At 39.2% G+C, this 19847-nt stretch overlaps 1 protein-coding gene and 1 long non-coding RNA gene across 11 annotated transcripts in view; one reads left to right on the top strand and one right to left on the bottom strand.

The window, feature by feature from the left end:
* Nucleotides 1-19847, top strand: part of NAV3 (neuron navigator 3) — a 778536-nt gene that overhangs the window by 560260 nt on the left and 198429 nt on the right. For 8 of the 10 annotated variants that reach the window (XM_075124347.1, XM_048835702.2, XM_048835701.2 and 5 more), the window contains 2 exons: nucleotides 12739-12807; nucleotides 15662-15801. In XM_075124347.1, coding sequence (XP_074980448.1) covers nucleotides 12739-12807; nucleotides 15662-15801 — 209 coding nt within the window. The remainder of the gene's footprint in view (nucleotides 1-12738; nucleotides 12808-15661; nucleotides 15802-19847) is intronic. The other 2 variants (XM_075124346.1, XM_048835699.2) reach the window with 2 other exon arrangements.
* The window catches only part of LOC125630151 (uncharacterized), a 41050-nt gene continuing 38123 nt past the window's right edge, over nucleotides 16921-19847 (bottom strand). The window contains exon 3 of the long non-coding RNA XR_007354574.2: nucleotides 16921-18747. This is a non-coding gene — a long non-coding RNA (uncharacterized LOC125630151). The remainder of the gene's footprint in view (nucleotides 18748-19847) is intronic.

Raw genomic sequence — 19847 nt, 5'->3', positions numbered from 1 at the left:
CTCAAAATACAAAATGCAAGTTTGATCCAGATTTCAAAGTGGATGGTGTTTGGATCTGGGGTTTTGGTTCAGGCCTTTCTATGATTGTCACTGGGCTTGAATCCACTCCTGAGCCCATTGAAGTCAAAGGAGTTTTGCTATCAACTTCAATGGGAGAAAGTTTGGGCTCTTTAGCAGCAGCAGAAAAAGAAGTAAGAATCTGATAGACCCAGGTACTAAAATGGATCGGAATCAACAAAAATCGCACTTCATAGAGAACCAACGAGGCTGCATTTGCAATCATTACAGTCCCCTTTTAAGTAAGATTATTGTGGAGAAGCAAAAGTTCCAGTGCATGCTTGCAGTCAGAATGTTAAAGGGGTGGCAGGATAAGGTTTGCTCTGAGAGAGGAGATAATGTGCCCAATCCTGTAAAACCAGTTCAAGCCAAAGTCCAAACCGTAGGAGTCAGACCTGCATCAATAGGGAAGGATTGTGCCCCCCCCCCCCCAATGAATATCATTTGGCCTATAGACTTCTGGAGGCAGCAGTTAAGTTTCAAGTTTCAGATTAAGGAGGCAATGTCTTGGGCTGAGAATGGAGAGAGTTAAAGGAATTTACAGTAAGAGAAGTGTCATTATCCAAAGAATAGTCAATTTATGGAAAAAATATTAAAGATAGCAATGCCACTAAATGTGAACAATACTAAAAATGATTTAGACACCTACTTAAAGGAAAAATATGTGGTCAGTAATAAGCAGTAACTCAGTGGAAATAATAGACTTAGATTGGTTTTCTGACCTCCTTCCATCTCAAAGTTTCCTGCGTTCCTGCATGACTAACTATGAGACTTTGCTGCTACAGTATCTTAGATAGGTGTCTCATGATTTAGTTATGATTCTGTTGTTGCTTTGAGCTTTGGCAATAAAAAAATATCATGGTGCTGGTGGCCTTATTTATATATGTCAGTACAGATACATGACAACAATGGTTCCATTATATTTTTTTACACCACATTTTGCTAGTGGATTCCATTATCACAGCAATACATTTAAACTTGCCATAGTGTTGATCTTCCAACCACCCAGATACTAAAATAAAACACATGTGGATGAAAGCAAAAGTTCTTTCTCATTTATGGATTAGGCAGTAGCTGGTTTCAGTGAGCTGTCAGCAAAATTCCAAAAGATGGACAAACTATTTTATCACATACAGGAATGATGTGCGCAGCTTGAGATCCAGATGGATTTTGTTAATTCGTTATATTAAAGGAACACCCTGTTTTTTTAGGAGCATAAACAAAGTTAGGTGGCTGATCTTTGTAAGCAGTTACATGTATAGCCAATACACTGAACTGAGTTTCATTTTGCTTCTTTCTCAGAAGTAGTAGAGGAAAAATGAAGCATGTTGCATTCACAACTTATTGTATCCTATACTATGCTAGGTACACAAATATTAATGTAATGCCTGCGATTATGAATGTAAACGGCCCCAAATCAAAATATGAAAAGCCAGATTCTAGTCTCGGTTACACCACAGTAAATTCAGAGTAAAGGCATTGACTTCATTGTTTTTATAGGGCTAGCTGTATCTTTACAGTCTGCTCGGAGTGAGTGGCGTTACATCACTGCACCACCGCACGAGTAAACCAAAGAATTAATTGTGACACAGTGAGTCACAATTTCCCTCTGCCCGTCCTGTGTCCAATTACCCACTCTGGTAAGGGCAGAGCCAAGGCTCTTCTCTTTCTCTGTCCCCTCCCTGCCAACATGATCTCATTGGGATATCAGCTGTGTAGCTCCTGCTCTCCCCCCTACAACCAGTGTCCGTATATAAGCAGATGTGAGCAGACGCATAAGGCGGGGACATTATTCCCTCTTTCTCCTCTTTGTTACTTGAGTAAAGGCTATTACAATCTACCCCAAAGTAACGGTTGTCTTAGTAATGTTAATATATACTGTATATAGTTAAATCCATTTGGAAGGCCATGCAGAATGTAGTAGAGTGTTTAATAAGTGGTGCATCTCTTTGTGAGCACATGATGCTCTATCCCTAACCCTAGGATCTGCGCTAGCTGCTTGTTGACTTCCTCCTTGACCTTAAGATGTTGTTTTTACTCATAAAGCCCCAGTTGTTCTGAGACCTTCCTATCTGGGAGACCAGCTCTCTTCCTATTCCACCCTGCTGCATTTGAGATCAGTGAAGGCATTTGGGCTGGAGTCGTTTTGGTAGTTAAAATAGGGAGCTGCTGGGATTGACTCTCTGTGTGGGCCCCCCCATCTTTGGAATTCACTCCTCCCATTCATCCAGATTGGTTGATCTTTCAGGCATGCTGCAATGGCCAATCAATTTCAGCAGGCATTTAAAGATGGTTGAGGCGACTGGAGTTAGATTTTGGGTGGGGAAAATGAGGGTTGTGAGATGTTTATTTGTAACCTATTTGCTGAAAAGTGGTTGGTTTGTTGGGAGGTGAAATGTGCTTGCTATTTTGATGTTGGTATTGTATTTGTTAATTAATGGCAAGGGAGTCTAGAGAGTAAGCTAGGCATTCTTTCATGTTGTTCTATTGAAACCCAATCCACTAAAATAGATACTAGCTCTGATGACTAGTTGTTTATTTAAGCAAATATGTTATATGTAATGCAGATGGGTTTTATAAATTGAAATAGTGATTTTCTCTATTAGCCTTTCAGTCCACTTCCTGCACCTGTGGGTTCAAATCCCATATAAGTCAGCAGAAGATTGTGGTCTTATTCTAGCTTCTGTTTGTTTACTTCACATAACTACCAACTGAATTTGCACATTTTGCATTGACTGAAAGTTTGTGCAGGAAATTACTAAAATAGTAAGTGTGTTTCTGGCCAGAGTTCACTTTGAAGTAATTAAAAAAGCCATATATGTAAAAGTAAAAAGAAAAGGAGTACTTGTGGCACCTTAGAGACTAACCAGTTTATTTGAGCATGAGCTTTCGTGAGCTACAGCTCACTTCATCAGATGCATACCGTGGAAACTGCAGCAGACTTTATATATATACAGAGAATATGAAACAATACCTCCTCCCACCCCACTGTCCTGCTGGTAACAGCTTATCTAAAGTGATCATCAGGTGGGCCATTTCCAGCACAAATCCAGGTTTTCTCACCCTCCACCCCCCCACACAAATTCACTCTCCTGCTGGTGCTAGCCCATCCAAAGTGACAACTCTTTACATAATCAAGTCGGGCTATTTCCTGCATAAATCCAGGTTTTCTCACATCCCCCCCACCCCCATACACACACAAACTCACTCTCCTGCTGGTAATAGCTCATCTAAACTGACCACTCTCCAAGTTTAAATCCAAGTTAAACCAGAACATCTCGGGGGGGGGGGGTAGGAAAAAACAAGAGGAAACAGGCTACCTTGCATAATGACTTAGCCACTCCCAGTCTCTATTTAAGCCTAAATTAATAGTATCCAATTTGCAAATGAATTCCAATTCAGCAGTTTCTCGCTGGAGTCTGGATTTGAAGTTTTTTTGGTTTAAGATAGCGACCTTCATGTCTGTGATTGCGTGACCAGAGAGATTGAAGTGTTCTCCGACTGGTTTATGAATGTGATAATTCTTGACATCTGATTTGTGTCCATTTATTCTTTTACGTAGAGACTGTCCAGTTTGACCAATGTACATGGCAGAGGGGCATTGCTGGCACATGATGGCATATATCACATTGGTGGATGTGCAGGTGAACGAGCCTCTGATAGTGTGGCTGATGTTATTAGGCCCTGTGATGGTGTCCCCTGAATAGATATGTGGGCACAATTGGCAACGGGCTTTGTTGCAAGGATAAGTTCCTGGATTAGTGGTTCTGTTGTGTGGTATGTGGTTGTTGGTGAGTATTTGCTTCAGGTTGCGGGGCTGTCTGTAGGCAAGGACTGGCCTGTCTCCCAAGACTTGTGAGAGTGTTGGGTCATCCTTTAGGATAGGTTGTAGATCCTTAATAATGCGTTGGAGGGGTTTTAGTTGGGGGCTGAAGGTGACCGCTAGTGGCGTTCTGTTATTTTCTTTGTTAGGCCTGTCCTGTAGTAGGTAACTTCTGGGAACTCTTCTGGCTCTATCAATCTGTTTCTTTACTTCTGCAGGTAAAAGTGTATATCACCTGCCTTACGTTATACTTCATTCATGTTAATGTTACCTGAATAACAGCTTCATAAGCAATAATTTTAAATTTTTCTTTAAAATATCTGTTCTGATGTTAAGGACCACATTTTCAAATGGCCTTTGAAAATGCAGCAGTAGTATTTGCAAAAACACCCATCCATGTGCTTCAAAATCCAGCAATTGTGCATACAAATCAGACAGTTGTGCATTCAAATACTAATTTGTGCTTACACCTTTTTCTTTTTTTGGAGGCCCCTTTCAAAGGCAAATTTGAACCTTCTCCCAAAGGGGACATTTAGGACTACATCTGTGATGATAGGTGTAGCAGAGACTGGCAGGGCCCCCTTGGCTCCTGCCTCTGCTAAGCCCACAAAGTCACTCTGAGACCGTGGAGTTAGTAACTACTGGCACAGTTTATTCACAGATTTTTTCCCCACCACCGTTTTACCATATACAGTTGACCCTTCACCGTCGCAGGCAGGAGGGAAGAGCTACCTTCCAGCTTCCTTTCCCTGCATTTTCTCTTTCTTTCTGCTTCTCCCTGGCTTCCCTGACCCCAGGCTAATTAGGCATCAGCTGTCTCTGCTTCCCCAGTTAGGGCCAGGTTACCTCCAGCCAGCAATAATGTATTCCCTAAATGGGAGCTGGCATGACAGAGGGATAAATCAGTAACCCTTTGCCCAGCACCCTGTCACAATGGCAAATAAATATTTAAAATACTATTTTTCTTTGTTTGGTTTAAGGAAAATGTACTGGTTCTTAAAGATGACAGCCTGAACCTTTTAGTAATCTTCTGTTTATTCATACAAAACTGATACAGCATGGCAGTAGCAGTAAATAATTCCCCGCACAAACCCCTGTCATAATATGTTCATATCATTTTCATCCTCACAAGAAACAGAGGAACCAATACTGGTGTTTGGTAAATGAAAAAAAAAAAAAACAGGAGGACAATAAACAGTAGAAAAAACAAAAAACAAACAGTAGAAAAAAACCTATAATTTTTTCCCCAATTGTTTTAAATTTAAGCTTTTCTCTACCCCATCTTTCAAAGGTTCCCCATCTCTTTTGGCTCTTCATTCAGACTTGGGAGAGGGATCCTGGAAATTCTGTCAATCTCTAATCTCCTATTATCTGCCCTGGTGTAATGTTTATAGTCATCAGGAGTTCTTCCTCCTCCCCTGAGATATATCTGGTGCATATCACCACATTGTCCTCTGAAAACCTGGGAAAAATAATTCATTTCAATCCATAGCACTGATTTCTCATGTCAATAAATTATCCTCACCATCTGTTTAAGAACCATAATGTCTCCTTCATTGTCGTCTTGTTCTTTTTGCATTTCAAACTGTAACTATAATAGTTTCTTCACTATCTGTCCTCACAATTTAAATAAAAATTAACTCCATTCTGTAATCTTTTAAATATTTAATTCTACCTGGCACATGCCTTATTCTCACCGTTGATTACTTTTTACTCAATATTGCTTATGTGCATTTGGCCACAATTTATTCCTCCTGGGGCCTGATCCAAAGCCTATTGAAGTCAAAGAGAATCTTTCCATTGATTCCATTGAGGCTTTGGATCAGGCCTTTATTGCATTTGCAATTAGAAGAAACAGAACCCTTAAAAATACATGAATTTTTCCTTGAGTGGCTCTCTGTTTCTCTCTGTGTTTTGGAACTCTTGTGTATGAGATCAGATTCTCTATTCATGGAGAAAAGAAAAAAGATCCTACTTCCAGCATCAAAGAATTACATGTTGTTGTTTTTATCAATTAGTGCCCAGGCAAAAGAGATTAAGATAGAAATTAAAAACATGAATGTTTAATATACTTAAGTATGAGATATACCACATTTATAAGAGATAGACAAGCTGTTTAGAAAGATAGCTTATATAGTGGTCTGTGTTTTGTCCTGCTTAATAAAAACACTCTGCAACATGAGAACATGCCAAAAATTATGATAGGAGTTTTATTAATTTCTTTTTATGGTATGACTCATTTTAGGCACCAATTCACCAGTCCATCCTCATACAACAAAACACTTACACATTTGCTGAATAGGGATGGTTTTAGGAGCATGTTTAACTGTTTTGAGGAATTGGGGCCCTAAAAACCTCAATCTTATTTTAGCATCTGCAAACAAATTTGTTTTATCCAGAATGGTATCAAAGGATCCAAAAGAAGTCAGATAGAAATAAGAGGGAGCAAGAACTAAATGCTATGTAGCTCCCTGCCATCTGGTACGAAAGATTCATTATACATCTGCTTCTTTTGCAACTTTAAGACTAGAATTAACATAGGTACTCTGAGATAGACTCATTCTGTTACTGGGTCCTTAGTGGAACTAAGACAGAGTCAATCAGAGGTGAATGTGTATATGTATGTATATATACATATTGCTGTATGGCTGCAATCCCAGTCTGACAGAGCACATTGTTATTTAATTGGGTGCTTTGTGTGGAAAAAATATTATTTTTAAAAAAAAGGTGTTTGAGGTACGTAAAAGTACTTATATACCAATTTAACTAAAATTGCTAAGTTATTGTTGGTTGGCAGTTTTTAGTAATTTTTTTCTTTTCATTATTTTATTGACATCCTTTCTTATGTCTTTAAGGGTTCTCATTTCATTTAATTGTTATTAAACATTTACTTTGTGGTAGTGCTCACAGGCCCCAATCAGTATTAAGGCCCCATTGTGCTGTACAAACATATACAAAGGCACAGTCCCTACTTTGAATGATCTATGTATATCTGAAGTCACTCTGTTTTGAAAGAAGGAAGTCAATGTGGAGAAAGCAGAAAAAATAAGAGGGAAGCAAAAAATGCCTGAGGTAGGTGGGGAAGTGAGGAGCCCTGGCTCTTGGCAGCGTGCCTAGTGGGGAACTTGGGAGCACAGGAAATCATGAAGTTTGAAACCCCAGGTTGCTAGCTCCCTTCCAGGCAGGCTGCTGAGGCGCCAGGAAGCTTAGGGAAAATCGAAATTTTCTGGCAGAAATTTTTTTGATTTTGTGAAAAGAAAAAAAAAAAAACCTACCTGAATATCATTTTGACAGAAAATTCCCATCCGGCTGTAGTGCGTACTCACCCCACCAACGTGGTATGACTGTACCTTGTCATGTCAAATTCAGGTACTCAGTAGGGTAAAATGATTTTGATCACATAAGAAAACCTTTTATTTCTGTTTTTGTTTGCTTTTTGCTTTTGTTTTGTTCTTGATTTTTTTCTCTCTCTAACCAGAATTAAAGTGTCCAGCAATTTTAACAAATCACATGGCTGATATTTTCAGAATTACAACCTACAGGACATCCTATACATTACAGATGGATTGGCACACTACCATCACACTATATAGTAACAGCTGCTAGAAAGACTCTGTTTTTAATAAATAGCAAAGGATATAGGGAGTCATTACATGGGTTTCCATTGAAGCTGGGGTTTAAAGTACTGTCAATTTGACTCATGCTGTGTATCCAGCTTCCGATGAGCTCTATCCCTCAGTGTTATGTGCTGTATACAATTTCATGGCGCTTCCTCCTTCTCATTCCTTCCTTCCTGTACCACTCAGCCATTAATGTTCTTATGCTGTTTGTCTGCAGGCAAGGGAGTAAGCAGACTGATTTCCCTGGAATTGACTCCAAAGTCTTCCATTAATTCATTGTCTGCCCTTCACCCTCACTCTTCACAGATGGTCATTTGAACTGATGAGTTCATTACACTTTCCTCATTCTTTCCCAGTTTGCTCTGGTAAAATTAAAATTCTGATCCCCCCTCGTCCTCTGAATTAACCAGCCTTTGGTGAACAGGCATCGAAGAATCTTTAGCATTGTTACTTATGGAAACTTTTGAGGGTTTTCATGCACCTGCTAGGAGCAGTTTCTAAAGCCCATATCCCTGCTTGCAGCTGACCTATTCAGTTTTCTTTCATTGTTTGCACCCTCTCGGGCCTAAAGATCAACAACAGAAACGAGCCATTTTTACCATTTCATTGGGATTGTTGCGACTAGGTTAGCAGTCTATGTGTCCTTAAGTTGCAAGAGAAAAAAAATGTTACGGCTGATTCAAAGTCCACTGAAGTCAATGGAAAGAATCCAGCTGATTTCAAAGGGCTTTGGATCAGACTCTTTCTTGCCTTTTTCAAACAGGAATTTCCTAATGATGCAATGCAGCACGGCTGCCCTCGGTCCGAGGGCCGCCCAGAGGATTCAGGGGGCCGGGGCAAAGCAATTTTGGGGGCCCTTTAATTAATTAAGCGCCTTTTAAATTTTTACTCACCCGTCTTCGGCGGCATTTTGGCGGCGGGTCCTTCACTCACTCTGGGTCTTCGGCGGCACTAAAGGACCCGCTGCTCAAGACCCGGCGCGCCGCTCCCTCAGTAAAAGTGCCACCGGGTGAGTAAAAGCCCCGCAGCAGGAGGTGCCTTTTTTGTGATCGTTCCCCCTGCTTGCTCCACCTGGCTATGCTACTGGCCCTTCCATAAAAAAAAAAAAGTTGGAATACTGTAGAATACTATATTCTCATGGGGGCCTGGGGCAAATTGCCCCACTCCCCCCTCCCCCTCCCCCCCCCGGTGGCCCTGCTTGGTCCTGTGCCTATCTGTTAGGCTGCATTGACTGGGCCATTTTTGTAACTGTTACAACCAGTTTTGATGGGAGCAGTTAGCCAAAAATGCAGGGTCTTGTGGGTCGTTCCAGTTGGGAGGAAAAGTTAATGATGGAGTCAGGTAGTTTTTTGATGCAGCCCTTGTCTATTTACAAAGTGTGTACAATGTCCTGTTTCCTGGAACATAGCAGGAATCAAACAAGAGGCTGTGTTTTTACTCACAGTTCCGAGCCCCTTTTCCAGTCAGCACTTAGCCCACAAGATCCCTCTTCGAGAGCTTGTGTACAAATAGAGCTGTTCCCATGTGTAGGAGCTAAACAGGAATAAGGCACTCTTGTTCTGGAATAAGAGTGTGGTCAGGAACAGCTACTGTGCTTTAAATTTACACTCTACCTTAATCCACGTTAACTTTCAACTATGGACAAGTCATTTGCTTTTCTTGGGACCACGTTCCCAATGCTGTTTTCTTTCTTTCTTTCTTTCTTTCTTTCTTTCTTTCTTTCTTTCTTTCTTTCTTTCTTTCTTTCTTTCTTTCTTTCTCACTCACACACACATACACACACACTTCTCTACTACAAATACTGCAATACCCAGTGAAACCCCTCCTCCCACATAGTTCATATACCTGACTGGCCTGATGTGCATTCTTTTTTGGCTGTGACATGTGCCTGTATTTTGGTTGAAAGCCCCTATGGTTTCAGCTATCAGGTACCAGTAAGGAACTTAATGGCATCTTATAATTATCTTAGATAAGCAGCAGTTACAACCCCAAGTTTCAATGCACTTTAGACTAACACATAATAATACATTCAAATATGAGCGTGAGCCTGCACTGTATGTGTTGCAAAACTTCATTTTTTTTCTGACTGCTAAATTATGTCTATAGGCAATCGGCAGTATTGGCAATATTTTCTTTTTAAAAGGTAGTATAATTCTTGGAAGAATGCTAGACTTTTGATGTGTTGAAGGTCACATCCAGTGGTTCTGGAGCAATTTTTAAAGTGGGGGTGCTGAATGTGATGTATTTGGGTTGTTATTCCTACTTCAAGGCGTGCAGCACGCCCAACACCTGTAGTTCCAGCGCCTATGGTCACATTTGTCAGTATGGGGCAAGCAGTTTTGGAAAAGGTAGCTGTGCAAGAAGCTAATCGGTCCATCATCGTCTACTGCTAACCAAGAGACATAAACCAAAAGTAATTAGGGACTTGATGAACCCATTGTATTTACTGGTTACAGCCTTTTTCTCTCTTCCTCCTCCCCCCACACTTATTTTACATATCTTTGGAAAATGAATTCAGTTTTCAGAAGAAGAGGGACTGAAATGCTTTTTAATAGATTTTGGAGATTTGAAAGCAGTCTCAAGACAGAAGCTCCCTGAACTTGGAAGGGGTTAGATGGAAACAGAGAGATACTTCGCTAGCAAGCATTTTCAGTTGAATATCCCTCTGCATTTTGTCTTCATTTAATGGAAACGACACCCTCTGTACCTGCAGACTGGCACACCAACACCTCAAGAACATGGAGAAGTCATAGTTGTCTGATCTTTTCAGCTGCCTTGGAAAATTATTGTTCTTCTAGGTCAAAAAGCTACCGTAGAGTATCGCTGTACATGGCATTCACAGCTTTCAGGCAGTGCCTGAGATGCATCCTATTCACTTTGCTTTAAAAATCACTGTCTGTGTTAATTGTACTTACATCATTTTGTCTTACACTCAGGAGTTACTCTCCAGAATTTTGTAACACATCATAATTTTCACTAATTTCTATTAGTGTGCCTTCCCAACAGTGTAAAAGTGACACTTCAGCATTATGATGCCGTCATGTGACCTGCCAGGTGTGTGGGAGACCTCAAAGGGTGAGCTATTAAGGCAGAGAATTAGTCTTAAATATTCAGCCTCTGAAGTAAAAAGGAGAAGTTGCAGTTGCTTTTGGGCTTCAAGTGCCCAGCATGTTATTGTGAAATTGCGATAGATGATAAAATAATACAATACTGTAATAGAAGATATAAAATAGTATGGAATGTGTGTGCGCCCATATATATAGAACATGGGCTAATTACTATTTTAAATCCCAGAGGAGATGCTGTCATTTCAAACCATGAATTGTCACTGTTCTGAGGTTATACAACCTGTCTATTCCAAAGGGCCGTGGCACCGCTGTCTCTTTGGGTGGCTCCACACCCCAGTGTTAGGACTCGTATACTCTTATATCTTTCAAACCGTGTGTGAGCAGGGGCCATTTCCAACCTGCAGACACAGTTCACATATTTTTAGAGGTCATACTGTGATCCCTTACTGGGGTTGTATTTATTAACACGGAAATTAGCAACAATAAACACAAAGTTCGGTTCCCACTATCTCAATAACAGTCTGGGCACTTGAAGCTCAAAGGGAACCAAAGTATCTTGTTTTACTAGCGGCTGACTATTTAAGAATAATTCTCTGCCTTAATATCTCACAGTTGGAAAAGGTCTCCCACCCACCTCTTTGTCATCCTAGCAGGTCAAATGAAGGGATCATCATGCTGAGCTGTCACTGTTACACTGTATTCACTATTTTCAGTCACTATATTCAGCGAGACTAATACGCTGCCTAACTTAGTGCATCAGCAGAAACCACTTAACTTTTTCCTACCAGAATCAATACCTCCTAGCAGGGATAGGTGTTTTTGGCAAATAGTGCTAGCCTATTATACAGGGCCAGAGGGCCAGAGGTGGTGGCTGCTGCTGCTGCTATTACTGCAGTGATTTAAAAATATAAAGTGTGGGAGTTGCTGGGTTTACGCCAAACCAATCAAAATGGAGCTTGCATTTTACTTGGTTTCCTCCCACATCCTCAAAAGCCCTAAGGCTCTGATTTCCCATTTCACCTGACCTATGATTAAAATCACCTTTGTGCCTCCCCATGATCTGGGGCTCTAAGACCTGACGGCTGCTCTACATTGTATCAGCCATAATAGCTAGAGTATATCGGCTGCAGCTCCTCCCCATAGCCATGCGTCAGACAAACCCCTCATGCAAATTGCTGGGAGACCCGGTCGTATAGAGCCACACTTCACTAGGGAGTGGCATAAACTGGCCGTAAGGCAACAGAGATTCAGCACCAGGCGTCTCCTGCTTGATGGGACACATGTCTGGCCTTCCAACAGGGTTCTGTTGTAGTAACCCCCTAGCACGGACATGTCTTGTATTGCAGAAATGCCCTCTGCATGCTGAAAGAGGCTAAGATGCGACTCCTTATGGAATGTGACAGGAAACCTAAATAAATAGCAGGAGTCGCCTATTAAAGCATCTGTCTGAGCAATGCACTTTGTTACAATTAGCTTGAGTGATAATGACAGAAAACATCAGTGGACACTTCTATATGGCTACATTTATCAGCAGGGTATCTTTCCTTTGGTGTCAAGTATCAGAGGGGTAGCCATGTTAGTCTGTGTCCACAAAAACAAGGAGTCCAGTGGCACCTTAAAGACTAACAAATTTATTTGGGCATAAACTTTTGTGGGTAAAAAACCCACTTCTTCAGTTGCCTTTCCTTTGGTGGGTTCAATTTATATCTGCATTTTGTGTCCACACTGGGTATGTAGCTGCAAATTGGAATATTTGTTCTCCTCTAGCTACCTAATTGCAGATACAGATCAGGTAGCTGGAGGCAAAAGTACTTACATATTTGCCTGCAGTTCTTTTTGAAGACACAAAAACACAAACACAAATTTTGAAGCTGCAGATTACACTACCAGTGCTGAAACTTGGGCATTCTGAATTTTTTCCCAAACTGTCTATATCTAAACGTTAATACGTTTTTCTAAGTGAGGCAAATTACGGTGCCGTCCATTATTTCATAATCTGTACATTGCATTACTCATATCCTGCACATTAATTCATTCTTTGCTGATTAATTTGGGTTTTCTGTACATGTTCAGCTTGCATTACATTAACTCATAGTTTGCTGGTAAGTGTGTGCTTTCTATATGTGTTCAAAAATTCTTTAATTCAATTTCTCTGTTTCTTCTCATACAGTCTGAGAGCCAGATATGCAACTCAGTCTAATCACAGTGGAATTGCAACCAGTCAAAAAAAGACTTCTAGGTCAGTTAATATCTCTCATTTATTGCTTATTAGTGATACTCAACTGAGTCAGTGCCCATTGGTATTTTATTCTTTGGACATAAGTAAACATTGCAATGTGTAATCATGCAAATTTTGTACCACAGAGCTTTGTCATGGGAAAGCCTTGCACCTGACTGGCAAAAGCAAATTTGTACAATACCATTAGCCATATTTGTGATTGTTATATGTCCTGCATCTTAGTATCCTGCATGTAAAATATCAGATTTGAGGGGTTAGAAGGCTTAGGGATTTAGTAAAGCTTTTGACTCAACTTCTTACTTGAGTCACAAGTGAAAATGAATTTGGAAGTCCATCCAAAGCTCCTGTGTCCACATCCAAAATCATCACACAAGTCTCGTTCATGGAGGGTTGTCTATTTTGGTGGGATGTATTCCTGGAGGTCTCAGCACATGACATAGTCTATAATTAAAGATTAATCTTTAGTTCCTGGAGACTCCAGGACAATCTAGGGGGGTTGGCAACCCTAAATTCCTGGATGTCAGGAGCAGAGGAGCAAAGATGTAGCAGACAAACAGTTAGGGACTGTGTCTACTGTCCCTGGAATAGCACAGGTAAAGCCCCTCTTCATGAGATACTTGGATTTGGAGACACAAAGGGCCTCAGCTAAAGCTTGAAGTGTACTTGACAGAGCTGTGTGCAGAAGCTCACACTTTCCCTGCCTGTCCTGTTGTCTGCTCTAGCCAGTGCTACTAATCTTTCACTTTCATGAGCACTAAAATCCACAAACAGATTTTTAGAAGAAAAGAATTCAAGTCCCTCTTGCTGTTGTAAGTTTGTGTTTATGATAAGCAATGTCTTTATTAATCACACTGTTTGCTGTACAGTTCATTGCTGAGAACAATGGACTATAAATAATGTAATCCACAATAAAGCTTGCATTTCATAATGTGGTGCACTAATACAATCTGAGTGACTGGTGATAGCTTGCAATGAGCCATACCAGCGTGTAGTTGCTTTATGCCTGTGATCATAGGTCTTCAGTCTCATTTACTACTGACACTACTGTCTTGTCCACCATTCAGCATGTGTAGGCTAACAGTTTTTATTGTCTAATACTTTAAATCTATGACAGTGTTGCCAAGGCCCTGATCAGAGGTATGTGACTTGTCCCTTATCTGTTACTTCCTACTTTGCATTTCCTTGGTTGCTTAAAATGATTCTGCAAGGGCAATTTGTAAACTGAGTTCAATTAATGACCGTAAATGAAGTAAATTGGAAAGTATGTAGAGCAAGTTACCTCATGTATAATGTGGTTACGGCTGCAAGTTTGAGGATTCTGGCATGTAAAATATACACTTAAGTACTTTACATTTTAATAGAACAGATGAATTTCCAGTGTTGCACATGACTTCTCATTGCTTTTTTTTTCTCATTACCTTTGACAAACGATCTCAGGGCTCTGACTGCCTGTCAAATTAGGGTAATGAGAAAGAGCAAATGGATTTTTAAGTTTGTTTTAGTGCATTCTTCAGGGAACAGAAGATCACTAGAATTCATGGGTCATGCTAAAGGTTAGAATGCATACAGCTGTAGAGACAGTCTGCTCTGGTCTCAGCACAGAGACTAGTGGGGCAGGCTGGCAGCCAGAATGAGCCATAAAAATAATGAATGGATTAGCTCTCTGAGGCTTAAATCAGTAATGTAACAGAATGTGGGGCTCTTTATATGTGTTATCTAATGAAACTAAAATGATTTCAACATTTTTGATGTACCAATGTGTTAAGCAAAACATTTATAAAAATCTAACATTTTGGAGTCCTTTAATTTCTTTCCTCTCTCCCGCTATTGCCCTTTCATGATGCATCATATGATGACACTAGTATCATTTGAGAACTCTACAATAATTCACGCTGTTGTTAGCAAAGTCTTTGAAATTACTCATCACATTTGCGTAGTCCATCAGTAACAGAATATGGGTATTATATCCCTATTGCAAAAGTCTGTTGATGATCTGAGTATTTTATTATGTGTTGTATAAAAAAGGGGGGGGGGTATATTTGCATTGGTGATGGAGGAAATTTGAAGCAGACTTGTATTAAATAATCTTATGTCAGAGAACTGAATCAAGCAAAATACAATGATCGTTTATACATATTACAGACAATGGCTCCTAATTTTTTCATAACACTACTACATAGTAAGGCTCAGATGGTGGCAGCAAATAGTAACAAATGAACTGCATAGTCTGCATTATATTCTTCCATAGGGTATACATACATCTGCAATATCTACCTTAGCATATTTATTTTCAACATTCTGCATTTGAGATAAATATGCAGACCAATTTGAAATATAGTTAGAGCTACAAGCCAATAGCTATTCAAAATGTATTTGAGTGAAGTGGCTTAGTCAAAGTCTAGTTATTGTGCTATAAATGCAATTAACTAGAGTATTTACCAGATTTAGAGAATTTGGGGTATTTCTTCAAAATATTTTATTGTTATGTTCTCTAGTCAATTTTACCGTATTTACTCCAGAAAACAGACTTGTGATATATTTAAATAAAATATTACACTGTAATAATATATGTGGGTGAATCTGTTTTAGCAATGTTAATGGCAAATGCAAAGCATCCTTGTTCCCTGTGATGCTATAAAACATCTTTTTCCCTTTTGTGTGTGTTAGGATTAACTGTTATTTTCATTGATCCTGCTGAATCTAACTAACTTGATTCCTGTCATTCTTTGTCATTATGTGAAATCATTGTTATTCATTTTACTGGTTCCATACTTTGGTCTGATACTTGACAAAGTGTGTGTTTGATGTCTTTGCATCTTGTACAACAAAGTAATTTCTGATTATACTATTCTAGGCTTCCAGGGCCCTCAAGGGTGCCAGCTGCAGGCAGCAGTACCAAAGTCCAGGGAGCTTCTAATTTAAATCGGAGAAGTCAGAGCTTTAACAGCATTGACAAAAACAAGCCTCCACAATATGCAAATGGCAATGAAAAAGGTAAGTGCTGAAAAGCCACCAGTGACTGTTTATAGACAACACACAAAGTCTGAAAGCAGAAAAGAAACAATCCCATGTGTAACACAAAAATGATAATTAAAGATGGGCCAGGAAGGTGGTGTTGAGATTAGGTTCAGGTTCATAGCTGAATCAGGGCTAAAATGTGGGTTTGGACTAGTCAGCACTGAAATCTTGTGAACAGTTATTGCAATATTTTTACCCTCATTGGTGAAAATCTCATGAGATTCGCTGTGAAATAAAAGGTGACTTGATGTTTCATGGGGGAAATACTGAGCCTGATCCAAATCCCATTGACTTCAGTGTGCTTTGGATCAGATGCTCTGCGGAGTCAGCAGTTTGTATGGGATTTAGAACCAAAATCTTTGGGTTGCATAACCAGACCAGAACCATAAACTGAGAGGTGAGTTCGGACCTGGAGATTGAAGTTTAAACCCATTTTCTGAAAATTTTGAAGGGGTTAGGATTCAAGTTTCATATTTTGCTTCATCTTTAATTACAAGCTGCTATTCTATCTACTGATTTAATTGCTTATGTTCTCCTCTTCATCCCCATCACTTCTTGATCTCCTCCCTGGCATGTGGAGCAGTTTTTCTAGAAAATGTCCCTCTTTATTCTTTATTGCAACAAGAAGAATCTGAAAATTCAGTATTCTGAGTTGTGTAACTACTCCAGGCCCCTTTCTTCTCTGTGTAATGAACGGCATTCTATTCATATCTCTGGGTTAGAATATAGTCGAAAATGATACAATATGCATAATACCCATTTGCATCCTTGGGGTCTGTGGGAGGAACAAATATGCAGTGAATGTTCTTCATCTAAGCAACAGGCAACTATCCAGATTTTTTCTGCAAAATTCTGATGAACATGCTTTGCCCCTAGCAGCATCTGAAGATATAAATCCATCCTTTTGATAGTTATTTCATTATTTTTACTATTAGGGACAAGTATTTTGGATAGCTCTGTAGTTGATTTTATTTTATCATCAGCTTGCTTATGGCAAGACATGCAGATTACATCCATAAAGCGTACAGGATATGTACTGAGCAGACAATATATAGTTCACAAATACTATAGTGGACTTATGAAGTAGGAGGTGTGGCTGCTTGAATGAAGGTATGTACAATAGTTTAGGTTTTAGAAATGAAACATGATTTTGACATAAGTTTGCAGTTGAAACAACAGCATATGGAGGAATGAATGATTAAAGGTGGGAAACTTTTTTCCATAGTTGTAGATGCTAGTTTTTCTCAGCTCATTGCTTGCAAACTGTCTTTGGACTGCTAAGGCTTGCCTTGCAATGCACATTCATGTGGCTTTTTCTGTGATGGATTTCTTTACTTTCCCATTTCTTTCCTGCACAGAATAAGAACCTTGATGAGATTTTTAGTGAAGTCATCACTTGAAAGAGAATAAGGGCTGCTTTGTTTGTATATAATCATTCGATTCATTTTACAGGATATAGAAAATGTAATGTTGCATAAATACCGAGTACTATATTTTAAATTTTCTGTCTCTGCTCTTTTTTCTTACTTCAAATAACAGCAGCAAAGATCTGAATACATTGATTTTATATGAAAACATAAGACAAATCAAGTTTATTTTACAGACATATATATGAAAGCAGAAGTTAATGAGGAAAAACAACTATAGTGAGTGCTGGGATAGTAAAATATTTCATCTAGGATCCTAAAAGGACAAACAGAAAAGTGTATCAGAATCCACCATATCAGTTCCTTTGCCTAAAGAGAAAAAAACTGCACCAAACTGGTTTTAAAGTTAATTATTGTGATGTGTATATTGTTTAATGTTTCTGTGACCAGTTTAAATAGAAACATTTTCATATCTAAGAACTTGTCTGGCATGAATGTATAGAAAATATGTATGAAACAAACTTTCTTTCTAATAGTACTACTACTACTAAATAATAATATTTAGCACTTGCTACTAAAGTAACTTGAAAAGTTGTTTTTCCACAGCAGCACAGCACAGCACAGGGAACTGAAAGCTCTATTTTTAATGTATGGTCTTTGCCATGGGCACTATACAACGAGACAAATTAATGCTAGCAGCCCGAGTAATACCAGTGTATAGTGCTTTCATAATATTAAGTGACCATTCTGATAACCTTCCTGTATAGTAAATATGAATATATTACAGATAAGTAAGCTGAGGCAGAGAAGTTAAATTGCTTGCACAAGGAAGTGATTGTGTGAGGAGGCATCAGAACTCAGGAGCTGCGGACTGTCAGGCCTGTGCTCAGACCACTAGTAGTGCATAGTTCTCTTCAGCATGACTCAATATATGCTGTATGAGTTTGAATACATTACACAGGGTTATTTACACAGTTTACACACATTGACACATGTTATCAGGAATTGGTATTAATTGAAACTTCAGTTACTGTATAATTAACATGGTTTCCAATTGAGTTACTATCAGGGATGGACATAAATTTACAGATTCAAGTGCCCAATCCTGCTCCAATGCAACCAAGAATGGACCCAAACTCAGATCTGGCCCAAACCTTTACACACACCTTGACAGTTCTTGGACCCTTTTTGAGGTTCATTTGTAACTTATAAATAAGTAGGGGTGTATCCCGTAAGGAAGAATTCACATGAGGCGAAATTCTGACCCTGTTGAAGCCAATGGGAGTTTTGCCATTGACTTCAGTAGAGCCAGAGTTTCACCCACAAAGTCATTCTGCCCGAGTTAGAGTTTACTTTATGATAGCTTTGATTAGGACATGTCGACCCTGAGTACATAACACATATCAAAAATCTAAACACGACAATGCTAGAGGATTGCAGTGAGTTGGCTCATATGGGCTAAGTCAGCTGATCTTTTTCCTTCTTCCCTCCCCTGGATGCTATATCCTTTGGAGGGATTTTAGTCAGAGTATCCGTCTTAATGGAGTGTCTGCTTCTGAAAGAATAAATAAAAAAGAAAATAATAGAAATAATTCTTTCATTTTGAAATAACAAGAATGAAGTAATTTAACTTAAATTCACACTTTTTAGGAAGAACAGCCCTGCAACAATACACATTTATCCCAAATATAGACTTGTTGCAGGGATTCTCAGACTGTATTCGGTGTACCACCTTCAGAATTTCAGTCAGTGGTAGTATACTTTAAACTAAATCTCATACAGCCTGACTGTGCCCACTTACCACCAATATTACAGGTTACCACAGTTTGAGAATCACTGTTCTAAAGCATAACATTGCGTGAATTGGAAAGATAAATGTTGTCAGTTAAGAGTAGGAAAGAACAAATGTTCTGATTAATGTTCTCACCACAACGTGCTGAAAAAAAGACTTTTAGAATTTGACTATTGCCCCTAAATTATTTGTGTTGCGTGGAGCTTAAACTGAAATATTTTCACTGTAGTGAAACGGAGTCATATGACTATAACCCCACTTAATAGTTAAAAAAAAGCCTAATAAAGATAAATGCTGAACTTCTGGCAATGAATGTTTGTAATATAAAATAGTTTTACCTATCTTTGGGGCATGCATATGTAGCTCTCCTGTGGAGGTTTTCCCAAGAATCAATAAGCATGTGGGGTGGGCAAACTGGTTTGAAAGTGTTTGGTTATGATCTCATATTTTCATTGTCAACAATCTATTGGCTAGTCTAAGCTGCTTTCTAACCTTCACACAACTCCTATTGAATTGATTGGGATCACTCATATGCAAGACATTTGCTAAACTTTAAAAAAACAAAAAAACCAACAACTTATCTCCCTTCTCGTATATTGACTGTTACAGAGCACTCTAATTGTACTGAGTAAACACACCTTGTAAAAACCCCTGTCACATCAGACTCCCTTTTAAAGTTTCCTTTGTTCTTATGTGTAGTCACTCACCCTTTAAACATAGCAAAATAGTTCTAAAGCTACTTGATACTAACCCTCCCTCCCCTCAAAATACATAAATGCATTGTGAGATTGCATCTTTGGAACCATCATTGCATCGCTCACAATTACATTTCCACCCTGCTTTTATTCTGTACAACTCTGACA

This window comes from Caretta caretta, chromosome 1, assembly GCF_965140235.1.
Source record: "Caretta caretta isolate rCarCar2 chromosome 1, rCarCar1.hap1, whole genome shotgun sequence".
NCBI classification, from domain to species: Eukaryota; Metazoa; Chordata; order Testudines; family Cheloniidae; genus Caretta; species Caretta caretta.
This window is presented reverse-complemented; position numbering and strand designations above follow the sequence as displayed.